The sequence below is a fragment of the Chiloscyllium plagiosum genome, unplaced genomic scaffold (genome assembly GCF_037043375.1).
Source record: "Chiloscyllium plagiosum isolate Xiang-an unplaced genomic scaffold, Cpla_swu_hap1 HiC_scaffold_49, whole genome shotgun sequence".
NCBI classification, from domain to species: domain Eukaryota; kingdom Metazoa; phylum Chordata; class Chondrichthyes; order Orectolobiformes; family Hemiscylliidae; genus Chiloscyllium; species Chiloscyllium plagiosum.
The window spans coordinates 11,460,602-11,483,076 of NW_028270187.1; the positions used below are offsets into that span (position 1 = coordinate 11,460,602).

The 22,475-nt window shown below is 42.5% G+C and overlaps 3 protein-coding genes across 5 annotated transcripts in view; 1 reads left to right on the forward strand and 2 right to left on the reverse strand.

Annotated features, from left to right (window-relative positions):
* Positions 1-20,816, forward strand: part of LOC122545874 (uncharacterized) — a 229,790-nt gene extending 208,974 nt beyond the window's left edge. The window contains exons 1-3 of one of the 3 annotated variants that reach the window (XR_015755022.1): positions 14,896-15,250; positions 15,900-15,954; positions 18,238-20,816. Coding sequence is in view for 1 of the 3 variants with exons in the window: in XM_087984520.1 (XP_087840646.1) it covers positions 18,238-18,382 (145 nt within the window). In the remaining 2 variants the exon portion in view is untranslated. Of the gene's footprint in view, positions 1-14,895; positions 15,251-15,899; positions 15,955-18,237 lie in introns of those variants that run through there. The other 2 variants (XR_015755018.1, XM_087984520.1) reach the window with 2 other exon arrangements.
* On the reverse strand, positions 1,181-1,903 carry LOC122544552 (histone H2A-like). The gene has a single exon (XM_043683867.2). It carries the CDS (start codon positions 1,901-1,903, stop codon positions 1,463-1,465), a length of 441 nt encoding a protein of 146 aa, XP_043539802.2. The 3' UTR covers positions 1,181-1,462.
* Positions 2,949-3,393, reverse strand: LOC122544602 (histone H2B 1.2-like). Its single transcript, XM_087984874.1, has one exon. The coding sequence runs from the start codon at positions 3,353-3,355 to the stop codon at positions 2,978-2,980; it is 378 nt and encodes a 125-aa protein (XP_087841000.1). The 5' UTR covers positions 3,356-3,393; the 3' UTR covers positions 2,949-2,977.
* Positions 20,817-22,475: the final 1,659 nt, after the last annotated feature.

The following is a 22,475-nucleotide window of genomic DNA, read 5'->3' on the forward strand; positions in this document are numbered from 1 at the left end:
GTGACCAAGTTATGAAAAGTATGCTACTGAGCTGGAAAGGGTTCAGTAAAGATTTACTAGGATGTTGATGGGAATGGAAGATTCTGTTGTAAGAATATGCTGGGACTTCTGTTCTCTGGAGTTTAAGATCTTGATGGGTGATAGAGTTTTGACAATCATGAGAGTTAAAGGTTATGGGAATGGTAGGTATCTTTTTCTATGGTAAGAGACTTCAAGACTATGAGACACATTTTTAAGGTAAAAGGAAAAAGATTTTAAAAGTAAGTTTTTTTTTAAAACAGTATAGATTATGTGGAATTAACTTCGAAAGGGGGTGATGCATATGGACACAGTCACAACGTTGAAAAGGCATTTAGATAAGTATATCATTGTTAAGATTTTGGAGGGTCATAGGCCAAGAACAGGCTGGTGGGACTTGACTAGCATGAGATTATATTGGGTATGGACTGGTTGGACAGAAGGATCTGTTTCTGTGCTTTTTGACTGACCCTTGCAGTGAGGCAACTGTCCTGGTTTGATCTCAGTTCATTTTGAAAGCTTCTAAACGACAGCAGAAAGTCTCATTCAGAGCACTGTGCAATCAAGCAACAACATCGGTGTATGGAAATTTAACTGTAAAATGAATCGGTGGAATTCAAAGATAGGGCACTTCTGTTTGGCAGAGATGGGTATTGCAGATGCTGGAGATTAGAGTGGTGCTTCAAAAGTACAGCAGTTCAGGCAGCATACGAGAAGCAGGAAAATTGATGTTTTGGGCAAAAGCCTTTCTTGCTGCGTTTTTCCAGTAGCCCTCTAATGTTGACTCGCTTCTTCTGTTTGCCAGAGATCAAAATCAGGGTCATATCCCACAGGGGCGGGTAGCTCCCGAACTGGTCCAGTATTAAACAGCAACTTGACCAACTCGAAGCAGCTGAAAAATTACTGTTGCCTCCATTACCATCCCTGTCCATTGCCAGGGAAAGGACCCTACACTGGAACTCATCCGAGAATAAAACACCGAGGGTCAGCGACCACTCATTATAAACTTACTCGCGGCACTGGAGCAATTCAGCTCTTCCTAAATGCTGTTCAAGATAACGTGAAACTGCCTGTGAGCAAGGAGTACAGGGACTGAGTGATTCATTTATACGACGATAATTAAAGACACGGGACCACAGACATCAACAAGCAATAAAAATAATGTACTCCGAGCATTGTTAAGATTGCGTTGTATCAATATTACATGATAAACTTCTCACGCTCAATGTGCTACGGTTCAAACGGTAAACGGCCATGAGGAAAGGTTTCATATCAGATCACACACACAATGACAGTACAGTATCGAATAAGGCAGGGACTGAAACCGATATCAATTAAAGGAAGGTAATTCAATCCGACAGACGGGAGTGTTCAGCTCCTTTCACAGATGCTGTGAGTGGCTCTTAAAAGAGCCTTTGGGCTGTCAGATTCAAGGACGGTCTCTTCATTTTTTAGCAGATCCAGCAGCGGAAGTTTTCTTGGGCAGCAGCACGGCCTGGATATTAGGCAGCACCCCGCCCTGAGCGATGGTCACCCCTCCCAGCAGCTTGTTGAGCTCCTCGTCGTTGCGCACGGCCAGCTGCAGGTGCCTGGGGATGATGCGGGTCTTCTTGTTGTCCCGGGCCGCGTTGCCGGCCAGCTCCAGGATCTCAGCCGTCAGATACTCCAGCACCGCAGCCAGATAGACCGGCGCTCCGGCACCCACACGCTCAGCATAGTTACCCTTTCTCAGGAGCCTGTGAACACGGCCCACCGGGAACTGCAGGCCAGCCCGGGACGACCGAGACTTCGCCTTGGCGCGAGCTTTCCCACCGCCCTTTCCTCTTCCGGACATGGTCACAATCTCACAAGCACTTTCACAGAGAATGCTGCACTCCGCCCACATTGCGGCCTCTTATACCTTCGGGAGGAATGGTGGGGCGGCCATTTCGGATTGGTCCCATTGTCCAGCCCCGCCTAATGTTGTTTCAATTCCCAATCAGATATCTGCCTCATTCCCCAATCCGGAGAGGGCATGGGGAGGAAGGCGGAAAGTACCAGCGCCAAATCATCAACCACATTTTTACAACTTGAAAAGCCCGCCAATATGTATCGAAAAGTAGAGAGTTGAAACACAGAAGAATGCACGAATCCTAGGTTTAATTTACTTCTACGTTAAAAGTGTACCCTTTACCTTGCCTCCTGGAATCTGCCCATTTTTGATCCTGAATGGAATCTTCTGAACATTCAACACAAGCGGAAACAAAAAAGGCGTCAAACCCTGCACTCTGCAACTAATCATTTATTTCACATTTCAACAGCACCCCGATATACTGATAAAACATGATTACGTTCTCCCGAGTCAGTGCATTAATAGTGAACACGATCGTTCGAGAATATTTTAAAGTTTCCTTCCCTATTGCACACGATCATAGATCGATAAAAACTCCACATTTACTCTGCCACTCCTGCAGCTGTTCGAGTTTTGTTTCGGTGCATTTTGCCCGGCGCTACATCCTGACAATACCAGTGCGGAGATTTGGAAATGAAAAGTAAACAAAGTAAAATCGCACTCCGAGGGAACCTGTTTATTTTGCTAGTCGGCTGGTACTCGGGGCACTTCGTTTTCCGGGGGTGAAACTCAAGATTCGTGCCCCATCGGGGCTTGTAACTCCTGAACTGATCGAATAACAGAGGAACACGGACACATAAAATCAGCTGAAAAATGTCTCAGTGGCGTTTAAGATGATCTCTCTCCCCAGGCAGGGACTACAGGATATACTTGATCGCATCTGAAAGTAAGGCGCGCACCGGGTCAGCTGTCACTTTCTATAACATTTACAACATACAAACCTCGCAATGACATTAATGGTACAAACCCAGAAACATAATGGTCCAGCTATTTCAGAGAAATTGTAGGTGGCTCTTAAAAGAGCCTTTGGGTTGTGGATGTGTGTTTGTTTCAGTGCAATGCGGTCCCTCACTTGGAACTGGTGTACTTGGTCACCGCCTTTGTACCCTCCGACACGGCGTGCTTGGCCAGCTCCCCGGGCAGCAGCAGCCGCACGGCGGTCTGGATCTCCCGGGAGCTGATGGTGCTGCGCTTGTTGTAATGGGCCAGTCGGGAAGCCTCCCCCGCGATGCGCTCGAAAATATCTTTGACGAACGAGTTCATGATGCTCATGGCCTTGGAGGAGATGCCGGTGTCGGGGTGAACCTGCTTCATCACTTTGTAGATGTAGATGGCGTAACTTTCTTTCCTGGACCGCCTCCTCTTCTTGCCGCCCTTCGCTGGCGCCCTCTTCACCGCTTTCTTCGCGCCCTTCTTGGCAACTTGACCCTTCTTTTCCTCAGCCATAGCGCCGCTCACTCTCAGATACAGAATAAGGGAAAGCGGACTCGGAGCTCGCACGTATTGGACTGACAGCGTCATCAATGCTAATGAGGGATGGAGGAACGAACTGTCTTCTGATTGGCTACTGTGGAGGCATGGTAACCTCACTCTGATTGGTTAGTTTGGGACTCAATGTGGACCTGTCAGGATCTGCAATATCATCGGAAACACAAACCGAAATTTTGTGAAGGGATCAAATTCCAAGCTTATTCTAAAGTGTGAGATTCTAATTGTAACGTATTCTGCATCTTTTGATAAAGGTTTTCTTTTCCATTTTAAAATGGCATCACAGTTATTGTCTAGTGAGAAAATGCACTGCAATCTGACAGGGTGTGTGTTTTACTCCTGGAAATGATGGAACGACTTGACAAGTGCATTGTGTTGGAGGAAAATGGGAGTTAAGGAATGTTCTCTTTTGCTTGTGTTTCTTGCTCTACACTCTCTGCTGTAGCTGTATGATGTGGGAGCTGGCTAATCCCATTGTGAATGGCAGTGACCACATATGCAGCAAATGTTGGATGCTGGAAGAACTCCTGATCAGAGTTGATAATCTAGAATCTGAGCTTCAAACACTGCAGCACATCCGGGAGGGGGAGAATTACCTGGATGCTTTGTTTAAGGAGGCAGTCACACCTGGGAGATTAAGTAATTCACATTCAGTTAGTAATCAGTGCCATCAGAGTGTGACTGTAAGTGAGGCAGGTAGGGGGAACCTGAGTTCAGGAATGCAGGAGCCTCAGCCCTTGACCTTGTCCAACAGGTATGAGATTCTTGCTCCCTGTACGGATGAGGAAAAGGGCTCTGGACAGGATGAGCCAGTTGACCACGGCACCATGATGCAGAAGGCCATTCAAGAGGGGGGAGCAAAAAGACAAGTAGTTGTTATAGGGGATTCTATAATTAGGGGGGCAGATAGTATCCTATGCAAGCCGAATCAGGAGTCTCGCATGGTGTGTTGCCTGCCCGGTGCCAGGGTGCGGGACATCTCCGACCGGCTTGAAAGGATATTAGAGCGGGAGGGGGAGGATCCAGTTGTTGTGGTCCACGTTGGGACTAACAACATAGGCAAAGCTAGGGTGGAGGACCTGTTTGGGGATTATCAAGCACTAGGAAGGAAATTGAAGTACAGGTCCTCAAGGGTCATAATCTCCAGATTACTGCCTGAGCCACGTGCCAATTGGCATAGGGATAATAAAATTAGGGAAGTAAACACGTGGCTAAGGGATTGGTGTGGGAAAGAGGGATTCCACTTCATGGGGCATTGGCATCTGTTTTGGAACTGGGGGGATCTGTACCATTGGGACGGTCTCCACCTGAACCGATCAGGTACCAATCTTCTAGCGAAGATGATAAATAGAGTGGTCAGTAGGACTTTAAACTTCTGAGTTGGGGGGGGGGGGGGAAGGGAAAGTGAAAGCGGCAGGGAGTATGGAGTTAAATGGAAAGATAAGCAACAGGATAGCAAATGTGCAGGCGGATTTAAACTTGAGGCAGACTGGGAATGCAGCAAAAAGGAAGGATAACTTAGGACATCTTATGACTTCCAATATCTCTAATGATAAGAAAGTTAGCATTAAGGTACTTTAGCTGACTGCTCGTAGCATTCATAACAAAGCAGATGAACTAATGGCACAAATCATCATGAATGATTATGATGTGGTAGGCATCAGAGAGACATGGTTGCAGGGGAGTCAGGACTGGCAGTTAAACATCCAAGGATTTTCAACTTATCGAAAAGACAGGAAGGCGGGCAGAGGGGATGGAGTTGCCTTGATAGTTAAGAACAAAATTAAATCCATGGCACTGAATGACATAGCGTTGGATGATGTGGAGTCTGTGTGGGTGGAATTGAGGAACTACAAAGGCAAAAAAAAAAGGGAGTTATGTACAGACCTCCTAACAGTGGTCAGGACCAGGGTCGCAACATTTACCGGGAAATAGAGAAGGCATGTCAAAAAGGCAAGGTCATGGTGATCATGGGATACTTCAATATGCAGATGGACTGGGTAAATAATGTTGCCAGTGGATCCAAAGAAAGGGAATTCATGGAATGCTTACAGGATGGCTTTTTGGAACAGCTTGTCATGGAGCCCACAAGGGAGCAGGCTATTCTGGACCTAGTGCTATGTAACGAACCAGACTTTATAAAAAATCTTAAAGTAAGGGAACACTTAGGAAGCAGCGATCATAACATGGTAGAGTTCAGTCTGCAGTTTGAGAGAGAGAAGGCAAAATCGGATGTAATGGTGTTACAGTTAAATAAAGGTAATTATGAGGGCATGAGAGAGGAACTGACAAAAGTAGACTGGAAGCAGAGCCTAGCGGGGAAGACAGTAGAACAAAAATGGCAGGAGTTTGTGGCTATAATTGAGGACACTGTACAGAGGTTCATCCCCAAGAAAAGAAAGATTATCCGGGGAGGGATGAGACAGCCATGGCTGACAAAAGAAGTCAGGAAATGTATTAAAGAAAAAGAGAGATCCTATAAAGTGGCCAAGAGCACTGGGAAATCAGAAGATTGGGAAGGCTACAAAAACAAACAGAGGATAACAAAGAGAGAAATAAGGAAGGAGAGGATCAAATATGAAGGAAGGCTAGCCAGTAATTTTAGAAATGATAATAAAAGTTTCTTTCAATGCATAAGAAACAAACGACAGGCAAAAGTAGATATTGGGCCACTTCAAACTGATGCTGGAAGCCTAGTGATGGGAGATAAGGAAATAACTGGAGAACTTAATAAGTACTTTGCGTCAGTCTTCACAGTGGAAGACTTGAGTAATATCCCAACAATTAAAGGGAGTCAGGGGGCTGAGTTGAGTATGGTTGCCATTACAAAAGAGAAAGTGCTAGAAAAGCTAAAAGGTCTTAAAATTGATAAATCTCCTGGCCCCGATGGGCTACATCCTAGAGTTCTGAGGGAGGTCACTGAGGAAATAGCGGAGGCGTTGGTTGAGATCTTTCAAAAGTCACTGGAGTCAGGGAAAGTCCCGGATGATTGGAAGATCGCTGTTGTAACCCCCTTGTTCAAGAAAGGATCAAGACAAAAGGTGGAAAATAATAGGCCAATTAGCCTAACCTCGGTTGTTGGTAAAATTCTAGAATCCATCATTGAGGATGAGGTTTCTAAATTTTTGGAAGAACAGGGTCGGATTAGAACAAGTCAACATGGATTTAGTAAGGGGATGTCGTGCCTGACAAACCTGTTGGAATTCTTTGAAGAGCTGACAAGTAGGTGAGACCAGGGAAACCCAGTGGATGTGGTCTATCTAGACTTCCAAAAGGCCTTTGATAAGGTGCCACACGGGAGGCTGCTGAGCAAGGTGAGGGTCCATGGTATTCGAGGTGAGCTACTGGTACGGATTGAGGATTGGCTGTCTGACAGAAGGCAGAGAGTTGGGGTAAAAGGTTCTTTTTCGGAATGGCAGCCGGTGACAAGTAGTGTCCCGCAGGGTTCAGTGTTGGGGCCGCAGCTGTTCACGTTATATATTAATGATCTGGATGAAGGGACTGGGGCCATTCTAGCGAAGTTTGCCAATGATACGAAGTTAGGTGGACAGGCAGGTAGTTTTGAGGAAGTGGGGAGGCTGCAGAAGGATCTAGACAGTTTGGGAGAGTGGTCCAGGAAATGGCTGATGGAATTCAATGTGAGCAAATGTGAGGTCTTGCACTTTGGAAAAAAGAATACAAGCATGGACTACTTTCAAAACAGTGAGAAAATTCATAAAGCCAAAGTACAAAGGGATCTGGGAGTGCTAGTCAAGGATTCTCTAAAGGTAAACATGCAGGTTGAGTCCGTGATTAAGAAAGCGAATGCAATGTTGTCATTTATCTCAAGAGGATTGGAATATAAAAGCACCGTTGTGCTACTGAGACTTTACAAAGCTCTGGTTAGGCCCCATTTGGAGTACTGTGTCCAGTTTTGGTCCCCATACCTCAGGAAGGACATACTGGCACTGGAGCATGTCCAGCGGAGATTCACACAGATGATCCCTGGAATGGTAGGTCTAACATACGAGGAACGGCTGAGGATCCTGGGATTTAATTCATTGGCGTTTAGAAGATTAAGGGGAGATCTAATAGAAACTTACAACATAATACATGGCTTGGAAAAGGTGGACGCTACGAAATTGTTTCCGTTAGGCGAGGAGACTAGGACCCGTGGACACAGCCTTAGAATTAGAGGGGGTAAATTCAGAACAGAAATGCAGAGACATTTCTTCAGCCACGGAGTGGTGGGCCTGTGGAATTCATTGCCACAGAGTGCAGTGGAGGCCGGGACGCTAAATGTCTTCAAGGCAGAGATTGATAAATTCTTGGCTGTCACAAGGAATTAAGGGCTACGTGGAGAATGCGGTTAAGTGGAGTTGAAATGCCCATCAGCCATGATTGAATGGCAGTGTGGACTCGATGGGCCGAATGGCCTTACTTCCACTCCTATGTCTTATGGTCTTATGAAGGACATTCTACTATCATCTCCTCTGAAAACTCCCTTCAGTTATCTTTTCCCCTATTCTTCTTCAAATCTCCAATCAGTATCAGCCAAAGTATTCATACATTATTCAGAATAGCTGCCAGTGTGTGTATGATTGTCAGATCTCCTCTGATTGCCTCAATGACTAAAGGGAACTAACGTACTGTGACCTGTGCCTTTTGCTTTCTGTTGACAACATGAATTTTACTCCTTGACTGTTTGGCTCCTCAGTCAGTGTCAGCAGCCTCCTGCCAATATTTCAGTTCCTGAAATCTTACTTTGCACTACATTAGAATAGATATTATTTGGTGCATTTCAGTTTCTAGCAGAATCTTTTTTCATTATGAACTTTGGTATGTGGATTTTCTCTGAACTTTATTTGGTCACAAGTCATTTGTACCCACTCTGAACTGGTCACTGTTATTTAAAGATTATTTTGAACATTGTACTTGTATGAATTTTAATTGTGACTATTTCGTGTTATTTGTTTTATCACTTTGATTCCCTGTTTACACTGTGAGATAGTGTTGTTCAGAATTTCAGGTTGGTTAAGGGTTAGTTTACCTCTCGTTATTGGCTGTGTAAAACGGGAGTGCGGTTTTTGATCAGCCTATGTGAGCTTTCGGGAGGTGAATAATTATTACTCTCTCACAATCTGTCCCTGTCAATTTCTGCCATCTGAATGTGTGAGTGTAGTCATCAGTCTGTACCTGTCCATTCTTCCACAGTGATTATGTTAGTGTAACTATCACAATCCCAATCCCAGAATGTCTGATGTGAGAATGTGTAAGGGTATTTACCATTGCAGTGCCTATCAGTCTTTACTATGAGACTGTTTGATTGGCTTTATCAATCTGTACCCGTTTCTTTCTACTCAATGAATTTGTCTGTGTAATTTTCAGTGTTCCAATATCAGTCTCTGCTATGTGAATGTGGGAGTGCTTTGATCAGAATTACCTCGTCCATTTCTCTGTTGGGAATATGTCAGTGTGGTTATCAACATGTACCTGTCAGCTTCTGTTTTGTGAGTATCTCAATTTAGTTAAGCTTTTCCACACAGGTTGTGAAGTGCGAATATGGCAGTCTAGTCATCAATCTGTACCTGTCTGTTCTTCCACAGTCATTATGTTTGTGTAATTATCAGTCTATCCTTTAGGTCTCTGCTGTGAGAATGTGTAATTGTAGTTGTCAATCTGTCCCTGTCAGTGTTTGCTCTTTGAATGTGAGAGTGTATTTACTAATTGGTCCCTGACAATTTCTGCTATGTAAATGGGGGTTTTGCAATCCATGTCTTTATGTTCATTTCTGTTATGTGAATGTTTGACTGGCATTACCAATCAGTACCTGTCAGTTTCTGCTCAGGAAATATGTCTGTGCAATGAACAGTCTATCCCTATCAGTGTCTGCTACAAGTCTGTGTGAATGCTTTTATCAGTCTCACCTTGTCAGGTTCTGTGTTGTAAACATAGTCATCAATCTTGACCTGACATTTTCTGGTTTGTGAATATGAGACTTTGGTTATCAATCTGTACCTGTCAGCTTCTGCTTTATGAATATCTAATTTTGGCTTAATCTGTTCCTGAATGTTTCTCTGGTGTGCATATGGCAATGCAGTTATCTATCTGTACCAGTCTGTTTCTATTACGTGAATATGAGGGCAGCCATTAGTTAGAATGATTGTATGGCTTTAAAAAGTGCATTTTGTCCTGTCCATAGTAGTTAATATACAAAGCAATAAAGAAGAAATTGGAATAACTTAACTCTACTGGAATACTTAACAGAATAATGGGTACAGTATCACTTCCTAATTAACTGTTCCAATACAGTAATATCCCATAAACATCCTTGGCAAAAGATAAATTCAATAAAGTATATAGTCTCACATCCGACTCCAGTAGCAGAAAGAGAATCTGCAGCTTCTGACTGTAACTGAGAGGAAAAAACTAGCTTTCCTGTCTCCAAGACACCAACAGTTTTGCTGAAAGCCAAAACTAAAAATGTCATTCTGTGAGAGCTTGGTCACATCCATCCAGGCTGCTTCTGTTCCAACTTTAAAAGAAGCCTCAAACTGTTTACTCTAGTGCAGACTTCTTGACACTTCTGCCATAAAACCTCTCTTCAGCAAGAAAGAAAGAACAAAATAAATATCTTCAAGCCACAATATCATCAAACCTTCCACCCCTCTTAAAAAGAACTGATCAATATACAGAGATGGCCCAATTATAAAAAAATCCTTAGCCTTACATTATTTGTAAACAATACGTACACACTTCATTGACTCTAAGCATGCAAACACTCACTACGACACTCCACATTTTCCTGCTATGTAACGCTTCCATCTTTTTTCATCAAAGTCACAACAACACCTTGGCAATTAGGTTCCCTCGCCCTGCCATGTATGTAATTTGCAAATTGAATGGCTGCGATAGTAAGCTTCATCTAAACAGTCTGTAATTTTTGTACTTAAATTTCTCCAAAAACAATAAACTCAAGGTGTCCTTCTGAAACATGAAGTATTTCTATTGATGAGTCTTCAGCTTTCTGGAAAGATGCCCGATAGGCCTCAAACTGTTGCTCTCGTGGCTCGGTGACTCTGCCTTAAATTTGCTCTTCAAGAACAAAAAGACAAAAACCCGTTAAAGCCACAGTCTCAATCTCTCATTTCCTGCATTGTGGATATGAAAATTCATTTATCGACCTGTACCTGTCCATTCTTGTCACACGAACATACAAATGTTGTCATTAATGTGTCCCTGTCAGTTATTGCAATTCAAGTGTATGACTATTGTTATAAATCTACCCTCTCAGTTTCTGCTGTGTGAATGTGAGTTTAGTTATCAAACTGTACCTGTCAGTTCATGTTCTGTGAAATGGGAGTGTTATCAACTTGTACCTGTCAGTTTCTGCATTGTGAATATGGGAGTGCACTTATTAATCTTTCTAGGACAGTTACTATTGTGTAAAAGTGTGAGTGTACTTGCCTATCTGTCCGTCTCAGTTTCCGACATCTGAATGTAATTTTAGCTATCCTAAAGTGCCTGAGAGGTTTTCTTTTATCTTTGGCAATGAAAGTGTCACTTTCAGTCTCACCTTCACTCTACCTGACAGCAGTTGATTTTGGTTATTGATCTGTAATGCCATCTTCTGATAGGTGAACATTTGAGCACAGTTATTCATCTGTGCGGGTTACTTTCTGATATCTGAATATGAAAGTGTAGTTGTCAACCCATTCCTGTTGGTACGTGCAATGAAAATAAGAGAGTGTGTCACTTTCTGTCATGTGAACATCTGAGTGTTATGAATCTATCCATGACAGTGCCTGCAGAAGGGGTGTGTATGTGTATGTGTAACTGCCCTGTTAATATGTGTCGTCATCAATGCGTTTTTGCTTGTTTCTGCAAAATGAACGAGTGAACAAAGGTATCAATGCATGCCTGTCAGTTTCTATTTGGTAAAGGGATGTATCTCTCTGGCAGCCACTAATATTCTCTGTGAGGGTGAGATTTGTTATGTGATACTTGTTATGAGGATGATTGTAGGCAGATCTGTTTCAGTTCATGAGTGCATATTTTGGACTAGAATTCCGACTTTCCAGTTTCAAAATTGTGCAAATATCAATGAGCTGTGAATGGTGAATTTGTTCAAACTGGACATATGTGCATTGTGAACTGTGAGAAAGAAACAAACTGATATCTTCTCAATTGTTTGAACATCTCTCTCAAACTGAGCTCAATGTGTCGCTGACTCAATTCACTCCGACAGTGGAAAGAATGTTCTTCGCTTTGACAGCAGTAACATACCTGCTGTTTGTTAAAAGCAGCTGGATACACTTGGCTTCATGGCGAGGGAAAATTACATTGTCTTGATCCTTCAAGTATTTGCCTGGAGGAAGACAGAAGTGAAATCTCCTGGGAATCACCATCAGCCAAGTTTGACCATCTTTAACTGAACAACGCAACATTCTGTTAATAATCATGAGGATATTGTATTTAAAGCCAGGAATTCAAACAGAACAACATGTCTGATTCTACTCTTGCTCCATGTCTGGTGATTTTTCTTTTTGTTAATTCAATACCAATTGACTTAGGTCCAGAAACGAACCAATAACTGTACAGCTCCATGAATGGGACTATCCAATGCAAGTGGGGCTGTGAATATGAGTTTAGTTATTGAAGTATTCATGTCAATTCCTACTTTGTGAATAACAACCACAATCTCACATTCTGTCCTTCTAAGCCTTGCTTAAATTACTTATGTATTCAAATAGTAGTGACTCACAGTGACAGATTGATATAGAACTATAGATCCATTGAAATGACATTGCACACCAGATGGCCATTTAATCCCATGTTCCTGCTAACAGCCCATAACCCTGCAGCTGAGAGCACTGCCTATTTCTGCAATCTGAATTTAGTTTTCAATTTGTTCCTGCCAGTCTCTGTTTCATAGATATGTCAATATAGCTATCAATTTGGACCTGTCCATTCTTCCTGTATGAATATTTGAATGGAGTTATCCATCTCTACTTGTAAATGTCAAAATACAGTTATAAATACATATTTGTCACTCTCTACAATGTGTGAGTTTATTGAGCAGCCTGTCCCTGTTAGTTTCTGTTCTGTTAATCTGAGAGCATCAGTAATAACCTGTACCTATCTGGTTCTGGTTTGTTAATAGGTGAATGCAGTTATCAACATATACCTGCCAGTTTCAGTCAGTGTGCATGTGAGAGTGCTGTTATCAAACTGTACCTGTCAGATTTTGCTGTGTGAATGTGACTGTCATTTTCAATCTCTGTCAATTCTGTCATGTGAACAAGAGATTGTCAATCAATGTATTGCTGTCAGATGCTGCAATGAGAATGTGTGACTATAGTTATCAATCTGTCCACGTCACTTTCTGCTATATGCATACAGGCGTGCAGTTATCAATCTTTACCTAACAGTTTCTGCTCTGTGTCTGTGGATGTATTTATTAATCTATTGCTGTCAGTGTTTGCAACGTGAAAGTAAATTGATCAATCTTTCCTCATTAGTTTCTGTTCTCTGAATCAGTGTTTAATTATCAATGAGTAACTGTCAGTTTTTGGCTTTGTGAATGTGTAGATGCATTTATCATTCTACCTATCAGATTCTGCTTTGGGTTTTTTCGAGAGTTTAGTTTAATCTGTCCCTGTCAGAATCTGTAAATGTAGTTACTAATCCATATCTGTCAGTTTTTCTGGCTGAATGTGTGTGTGAAATTGTCAGTCTATCCCTGACCAATTCCACTGTGTAAATATGAGAAATTCGGAAGCAATGCTTCCTGTCAGTCGCTGCAATGTGAATATGTGAGTGTATTTATCAATATTTCCCTGACAGTTTCTGCTTGGTGAGATAGTGTTGGGATCAATACATTCTGCCCTATGAATATTTGAGTGTCTTTATCAAATTATACTTGTCAGAAAATTTTCTCTGCAAACACAGGAGGCCAGCGAGGCTTACGTGGTGGGACAGTTTGAGGACACCAACCTGTGTGCCATCCACGCCAAGCGGGTCACCATCATGCCCAAAGACATCCAGCTGGCCCGCCGGATCCACGGGGAGCGCGCCTAAACGGAGCTTGGCCTCCCGGCACATTCACCCCGAGACAGAGAAAAGCACAACGGCTCTTTTCAGAGCCACGAAACCATCCAGAGGGAGCGGGAAGCGATAGGGGACCTGAGAGCACGACATTAATTTGTTCCCTCCGCACGAAGTCAATTCTGTTGTTCTTCAATATATTTTGAATCTAGCCGAGCCGGGAGGGGAGTTAGTTGGAAGACACGGCTTTCTGCGGCACCGATTAGTACATTGCCATGAATGTTATGCAATTATTACATTATATATTAGGTCGGGGAATGTTTATTCCGGATGAAATCTCCCTTGGTGTTCCCACCAGCTGTAACTATATGGTCACATTGGGGAGACTGGACGCCTCCCAGCAGAGCGCTTTAGGGAACATCTCCGAGACAAGCTCTCGTCCAAAGACACTCACGATCCTGACTTGGAAATAAGACCGTTTTCTTTCACTGTCACTGGATCAAGACCATGGAACTCCGTGTTCATGGCATTGTGGGCAGTACATGCACAACAGCGGTTCCAGAAGGTGGCTCACCACCGCCTTCTCAAAGCGATGGAGAATAAATGCTAGGCTCAGCCAGCGACATCCACGTTCCAGGAGTGAAAAAATAAAAACAGCTGGGGTCTCTCGTTGTGGCATACAATGCATCACAATTTTCTTTCTGCGGCATACTTGACACTAAAATCTGTCATCCACTACAAACTAAATCGAGTCCCAGAGATGTTATTGCACACCTGGTCTGACTTTTGCATGGGCCTCCTGACCCAGAAATAAGGTCTGACACTGTGACGCAAGACTCTCTCCATCAGTTATTTTCTGCCTTCACTTATTCCATCTCTCTGTATGTTACTTTGGGCAAGAAGTTAATATTTCTGGATGAGGGGTCAGCAGGATTAAATATCACAGTTAACATTCGATCAGACGTGATGTTATTGAATGGGGGAGCACAGAGGATGGGCCGAGTGGCCGCCAGCTTCCCCGCTCCCTGATCAGATTGTGAGAGAGCCGGAGGGAGGAGTTATTATTTTTTCTTCTTTTTTAAAGGGAAAACACCCGAGTGGCCAGTGACAAGCACTGCCCTTCTCAGAGGGCAATGCTGTGTGAAATAGCCAGATTATTTTTTTCTTTTTTTTTGCTATTAACCCCCACACTACCGCCTAACCGCGGTAGTGCTTATTTTTTCCCCAGCACCCATGGTGTGTGTGCGTCGGTGTGAGACACAGTGAGAGACACAAGGTATACGAATCTTTATTCAATTTCCACCACCAGGAAGATAGGATATCACCCGAGTGGCCAGTGACAAGCACTGCCCTTCACATCAAAGGGCAATGCTGTGTGATCAAAACAGTGAAGGGGAGAGGGAGGAGTTATTAACATGGCCCGGGAATGAGCACTATTGGAGTTTCATAAAGGGGCAATTCCCAGCTTGAAACCTCTGCCCTTTCCCCCACAGTCCCAGTTGCTGTGGTCAAACTGGGAGAAAAGGGAATTGGGGAAATGACCAATTGATGTTTGTTTCTGAGTCATCGGGAAAACCGGCACATGCGCGATGCTGCCCCTCCCCCAATGCAGATTGGTCCTGACGAGAGGAGCGCATGCGTGAGGCCCTCCCCCAGCGCTGCCATTGAGGAGCATTGACTCAGTGAGTGCAAGAGGTTTGTTTGAAACAGACCGCAATGGAGAGATCAGCGCCCAGGGAAGCGAGGGAACAGCAGGCTCCTTCCAGCAGCACATCGGGATGGGAGCCTGGGAAACAGAGGGGGCTCCGAGACCGGGATTGATTCGGGGTGAGTTCAGGGAGAACCGGTGGCTGTTTGTAAGAGGCCGAGCGGAGCAGGAACTGGTCCCGGAACTTGGAGTGAGCGGGCTGGGGGGAAGAGAGAGGCCTTTCTCGGGCTGTGTGTGGGCCTGCTGAGGTAGGCAGAGTGGGAAGAAGCTGCTGTGGGACATTCTTGGGGTTTATAATCCCCTAAACACTGATGGAAATTCATTGTTTGGCTTCTGTTTCCCGCTATTTGTTGCAAATAGACATTGAAATAACGGACAGTAGAAACAAGTGTAATAATCCTGTGAAGGGTAAATATAGCAGGCACCGGGAACGTCTCAAAGTATGTGAAATCGGGCCCAGTGTTCGTCTTTCAACAGGTGGTGTATTGGGAGTTGGATATTGAACTGCGTAATCATTACATTTGTGGAGCTGTGCATATTTTGGTTAGTTTATTTTTATCTTAGTAAAATGTTTTTGAATTTCAAAAATAGAAAAAGACTGGAAGGTGCTCTGGGTTCGAGTGGAACCAGGATCTGCTCTGTTCACCTGACCTTGTTCAAAAACAAAGAATTATAATGATCATGACCTCAATATTGCATTGATTATTTAATGTCTTCCTACTCAGCTGCTAGTGATGTACAGGAGCTCTCTCTTTTGTCTTTTTCCAGGCAAATATTTGATGGACCAATCCGAGAGCGACCAGCTGTTTCTCACAATCAACAGGTATGTTACCACTGACAGAGTGGAGAATGTCCTTTCCACTGTCTGAGTGGATTAAGTCAGACGCACATTGAGCTCCATTTCCAGGAAGTACACATTCAATCCAAGAGTTAAACACAACAGATGATATATAAATCCATATTTCACCCTGTTCTGAATGCATACCACCTCAGTGACAGTAAATTCCATTATTCAAAGCCAATTATCATTCATAAGATTAAAAGCAGGTTAGACTGTATGCTTGTAATAAATATACATTTGAGCTGCATTAAATCCATATGTAGAAAAGGCATTTTAAAAGTTATAATCAATAATCAATCATGCTGTTATATTGTTATAACAAGTATATATGAAGTTGATATTGAGTGCAGATATAGAAGCAAAGTTGGACATTGAGTAACTGACCAGGACAAATTTATTCTTTTGATAAATAGTTGTCCTGGATAAAGAGAATAATCAAACAATGTAAATTCCAGGTGAACTTCTTGGTCAAGCCTGATCTCCAGAGGATGCTTCCAGAGAGGATGCTTCAAGCTCATTCACACATGTGCATACACATCTGTCTCTGTCTGCCTGTCTCTCAGCCCGGTGTTGATGAAAATACACTTTATCCACACTCCCATTCTAGTTGAGGGCCTGAGTAATGCAGAAGCATTTCCACAGTTTTTAAATGTGTGAAACACTGATTGATAAGACTTTAAACCCATCTCAAAGTGGATCAGATCATGACATGCAGGACTGGAAACACAAGGAGACATCCAGACAATGTCAGTGTGATATAGACCAGTACCACTCTTCAAAGTGATACAGATTGGCAGAACAACAGAAAACTCACTCACATGCAGCCAGTTAATGGTTAAAAGGGAGAAAAATGCAATTTAGGCCCACAACTACTTCCAGATATGGACAGTCATAAATTGACCAAATTATTAAATGCTTCAGAAGATGTTAGTTTTAGATGTCACTTTATTGCGGTGCCCAGCAGCAACTGCCAAAGACTAGTGCATACACAAAATGTAAAATCAAAACTGATTCAAACATAAGTATTGAACCAACATTAATCCCTCAATCACCAGATTTAGCGAACATTGGACTGGTTTATCCTACACCCTGACTGAAAAAACACAATTGAACATAGAAAGAGAATAGCATCCAAATATTCGACTTGTCACTGCACACAGAGCAAAACTGGTACTATAGGTATTCAAAGGCTGATAACTGCAGAACTAATCTCAAATTGCCATTTACACCGAGACACTGATAGTGAGTGGATGAAGTTCAGAATCCCAAACAGTTATTGGAAACTAGTATGGAGAACAGATGAAGAATAGAATGTCCCAGCACAGACACAACACGCTGAATGGCTGTACCAATTCTGTGATTGAGTCATAAATCACAAAATGCCTAAGAGTTTAAGGCACAATCACAACACCCTAAGAACTGCTATCACAGATTGAATCACAGTCACAGAGAACTTGTTTTTTTCTAATTCAGTCATGGGATGGGGGCATCTGTGGCTAGGCCAACATTTGTTGCCCATCCCTAACTACCCATGCAGTACTTTGGAGTCAACCACATTGATGTGTGTCTGCAGTCACATGTAGGCCAGACAAGGTAAGGATGGCAGTTTCTTTCCTTCAAGCACATTAGTGAATCAGATGAATTTTTCTGGTAATCAACAATAGATTCGTATTATTGGTTGCCAGAGAATTGAGCAAATTTGATATAAGAGTTGAAAGTGACTGGAACTCATTGAGAACTTCACTCTCATTGACACAGCAGAAACTGGCATGTATAGATCAATTCCTAAATTCACACATGGACACAGCAGAAATTGACATTTATACATCAAGTCCTAAACTCTCGTATGGACACAACCAAAACTGACAGACATCGATTGATATCTGCTCTCACATATTCACATTGCAGAAACTGAAAGGGAGAGAACAATAATCATGCACACACACATGACAGGTACAGGTTAATAACTAGACTAACAGATTTGCACAGCAAAACCTGACAGGTACAGGATGATAAATGAATTTGCATATTTATAAATAAGAAGCTGATAGATACAGTTTATTAACTGCACTCTCAGATGCACAGAGCAGAATCTGACAGGGACAGGTTGGTAAATAACTCACATGCAGGTGGCAGTAAATTTCAGAGAAAGTTTGATAACTACACTCATATTCACAAAGCAGAAACTGACAGGAATAGATTGATTATGCTCCCAATTTCAAATCACATAAGTTGATGTGTACACTTTGATAACTATATTCACAGAGAAGAAACTCCCAGCGAGAGATTGATTACAAAACAAAAATTGGTGGAAAATTCACAGGTCTGGCAGCATTTCAGGGCCAGTGACTGGTCCTCAGAACTGACAGTGGCAAGGAAAATGCACACAATGTGGTCTCCTCTATGTTAGAGAAACTGAACGCAGAATGGGTGTCCACTTTTCAGAACGCCTACATTCTATCCAGACAAAAAGACCCTGAGCTTCCTGTTGCATGTCACTTCAACACACCACCCTGTACCCTGGCCAACATCTCGGTCTCAGGCTTGCTGCAGTGCTCTAGTGAAGCTCAGTACACGCTTGAAGAACAGCACCTTATTTGCTGCTTGGGAACTCGACAGCCTTCTGGACTCAGTATTGTGTTCTACAACTTTAGGACTTGAGCTCTCCATGTCATTACCCAAAACCCCACACCCCTTGTTAACACAGTCTGCTGCTGTACACCACCAATTGTGAGCCACTAACAGACCTTATTAAATAGCTATCCACCCTCTTAGTCTGACAGTTATCCACTCATTTGTCTGTCCTCGTGTTCTTCTCTTTCTTTGGATTCTATCTCCATCTGTCTTTTTCTCGGCACACTTCCACCCACCCTATCTTTTGTATATAAACTAATATTTTCCTAGCTACCACCAGAAAATACAGAAGTTTGAATACGCCACCCCAATTAACTCAAGAACAGCTTCTCTGCTGTTATCAGACTTTTGAATGTACTGCTCAAATTTTAAGGCGAAAGTGGGTACTGCAGATGCTGGAGCTTAAAGTCAAGATGAGGGTGGTGCTGGAAAAGCACAGCCGGTCAGGCAGCATCCGAGGACCAGGAAAATTGATGTTTCGGGCATTCCTGATGAAAGGCTTTTGCCTGAAATGTCGATTTTGTTTCCTGCTCCTCGGATGCTGCCTGACCTGCTGTGCTTTTCCAGCACCACTCTAATCTCGCTCAAATTTTAATGTTAATCTCTCTCTCTTTGCTGCTTTAATACTGTATTACAGATTCTGTTCTATTATCCTGATGCATTTTGTCTGGTATTATTTGCCTGTTAAGTACACAAAACAATACTTTTCATTGTATGTCAGTGCGTGTGAGAATAATAAATCAGATCAAATGAAACGGATAACTACACTCATATTCACATAGCAGAATCTAAGAGGTACCAGTTGATAACTACAGTCACACAAACTGACAGGAAACGATGAGTAAATACACTCAAAACACTGATATTACAGAGCCTGACAGGGAAAGAGTGATAATTAAACTCTCACATTCACAAAGCAGAAACGGATAGTGACAGGTGAAAACTCAGTTCACACATTCACATAGTAGAAATTGGAAAGATTGGCTATTACACAAACATATTCACCAAGCAGAAACTGACAGCTACAGATTGACATCTATATTTATGTATTCACACAGCAGAGTCTGAAAGATGCAGATTGACAGTTACACTCACTTTGACAAAGAAGAAAATGACAGGTAGAGAATGATAACTCTATTCCCACATTCACATCACTGAAGCTGACAGCTACAGTTTGATTAATATACCCACATTCACTGAGCAGAAGCTGATGGGTACTGCTCAATAACTGTATTCACATATTGACAGGGAAGAATCTGACAGGGACAGATTGGTATCTACACTGTCATATTGACATAGTAGAAACAGATTTACAATGACACTCTGGTGTCAAATAGCAAAAGCTGACAGATATTGTTTGATAATTACTCTCCCATACTGATATAGCTTAAACTTACAGGTAGAGATCAATATCTACATTCTCACAGAATAAACTGTTAGGTACAAATTGATGACTGCATTTAATATTCATATAGCAGAAACTGACAGGTAGAGACTAATATCGAAACTCGCATTCTCAAAACTGAAACTGACAGGTTCAGGTTGATAACTACACTCTCAGGCACACAGCAGAAACTGTTAGGGACAGATTGGCAAAGCAAACACGCACATTTGCAGGGCAGAAACTGACAGGTATATGTATATTGATAACTAAACTTGCATATCCACATCAGAGAAACACTAGGGACTGATCCTATTTATTTAAAATGTATGAAATGTATTTATCAACCAGTCCCTGGCAGTTTCCTTTATGTGGATACTGTGATGAGAAAATGTAAATATATTTACCAGAGTGTGACCGGGACAGATTGAATACTGCATTCACTCACATATTTGCACAGATTATACAGATAGATAATTACAATTTGATAAACTACACTCAGATATTCACAGAGCAGCATTTAACAGGTACATCTTGATAATTGTCTTCACACATTTACTGAGCAGGAACTGACAGGTATGGATAGATAAGGAAGCTTTCATATCCAGACAAACTTTAATATCCAGATGCCAGATTAACCATTTGTAGAGGTGTTGGTAAATATATGGTTATCAGTGAATTGGTACTTTTTTTTAATATAATCACCAAAGAGCAGCTCAGGCCAAGAAGAGGATCAGCCTGTGGTCCTGTTGGAATTGCTGTCTTGAAGAAAAAAAACCAGCCTAATTATTATTAAATTATTAGATTGACTTAATGTTGATTTCCAAACGATGTCTCTTCTGTCTTCCTCCAGACAATTACTTGAAGGACCAAGACACTGTAATATGTGCTCAGTACAAAGCCAAGTGTGATCAGTTCCTTCGAGAAAACAGCAGGTATGTTACTGCTGTCAGACTGAAGATCATCCTTTCCATTGTTATAGAGGAGATTGAATTAGCCACACATTGATTCATTTCCAGCGAGAAATTTTCAAATCAAGAGTTAAATATCACAGAGGAATTACATTTTTTTTACAATTACAGTGACCCTCCTGATTTTATAAACCTCTATAAGGTCACCTCCCAGCCTCCAACACTCCAGGGAAAACAGGTTTAGCCTCTTCAGCCTCTCCCTTTTGCTCAAACACTCCAACCCTGGTAACAATCTTACGAATCTTTTCTGAATGTTTCAAGTTTCACAACATCCTTCCAATAGGAAGGAGACCAGAATTGCACACAATATTCCAAAGCGTCTGAACCAATTAGCTATACAGCTGCAACATTATCCTATTGACCGGCGACTCCACTTTCAAGGAACTATGAACATGCACTCCATGGTCTCTTTGTTTAGCATTACTCCCCAGGACCTTAGCATTAAGTGTATAACCCCTGCCTTGATGTGCCTTTCCAAAATGAAGCACCTCAAATTTATCTGAATTAAACTCCATCTGCCACTGGTCAGCCCAGTGGCCCATCTGATCATGATCCTATTGTAATCCGAGGGAACCTTCTTTGCTGTCCACTACACTGCTAATTTTGGCGTCATCTGCAAATGTTTTATGTTCACATTCAAATCATTTATAAAAATAAGGAAAAGCAGTGAACCCAGCACTGATCCTGGTGGCACACTACTGATCACAGGTCTCCAGTCTGAAAGGTAGCCCTCCACAACCACCCTCTGTTTTCCACGTTCAAGTCAATTCTGTGTCCAAATTGCTAGTTCTTCCTGATTTTCATGTAAAGTACCCTTGCTAACAAGTCTACAATGAAGAAACTTGTCAAACATCTTACTGAAGTCCATATCAAACACATACACTACTCTTCACTCATCCATCTTCGAGTCAAAGAGATGTACAGCACAGAAACAGACCCTTCAGTCCAACTCGTCCAAGCCAACCAGATATCCCAACCCAATCTAGTCCCACCTGCTAGCAGCGGCCCATATCCCTCCAAACCCTTCCTATTCATATCCGCATTCAGAAGCTTTTTTAAAAGTTGCAATTTTACTGGCCTCCACCACTTCCTCTGTCAGTTAATTCCATACATGTACCACCCTCTGTGTGAAAATCTTGCCACTTAGGTCTCTCATATAACTTTTCCATCTCACCCTAAACCTATGCCTTCTCGTTCTGGACTCCCCCATCCCAGGGAACATAAAACTTGTCAATTTATCCTATCCATGCTCCTCATAATTTTATAAACCATTGTAAGGGCACCCGTCAGTCTCCGATGCTCCAGGGAAAACAGCCCCTGCCTATTCAACGTGTCCCTATAGCTCAAATCCTCCAACCCTGGGAACATCCATGCAAATCCTTTCTGAACCCTTTCAAGTTTCACAACATCCTTCTGATAAGAAGGAGACCAGAATTGTATACAATATTCCAATAGCGGTCTAACCAATGTCCTGTACAGCTGCAACATGTACTCAATACTCTGACCAATAAAGGAAA

What these genes read in the sequence shown, in the direction of transcription:
- LOC122544602 (XM_087984874.1), bottom strand. Translation starts at nt 3,355, where the DNA reads ATGGCTGAGGAAAAGAAGGGTCAAGTTGCCAAGAAGGGCGCGAAGAAA.
- LOC122544552 (XM_043683867.2), bottom strand. Translation starts at nt 1,903, where the DNA reads ATGTGGGCGGAGTGCAGCATTCTCTGTGAAAGTGCTTGTGAGATTGTG.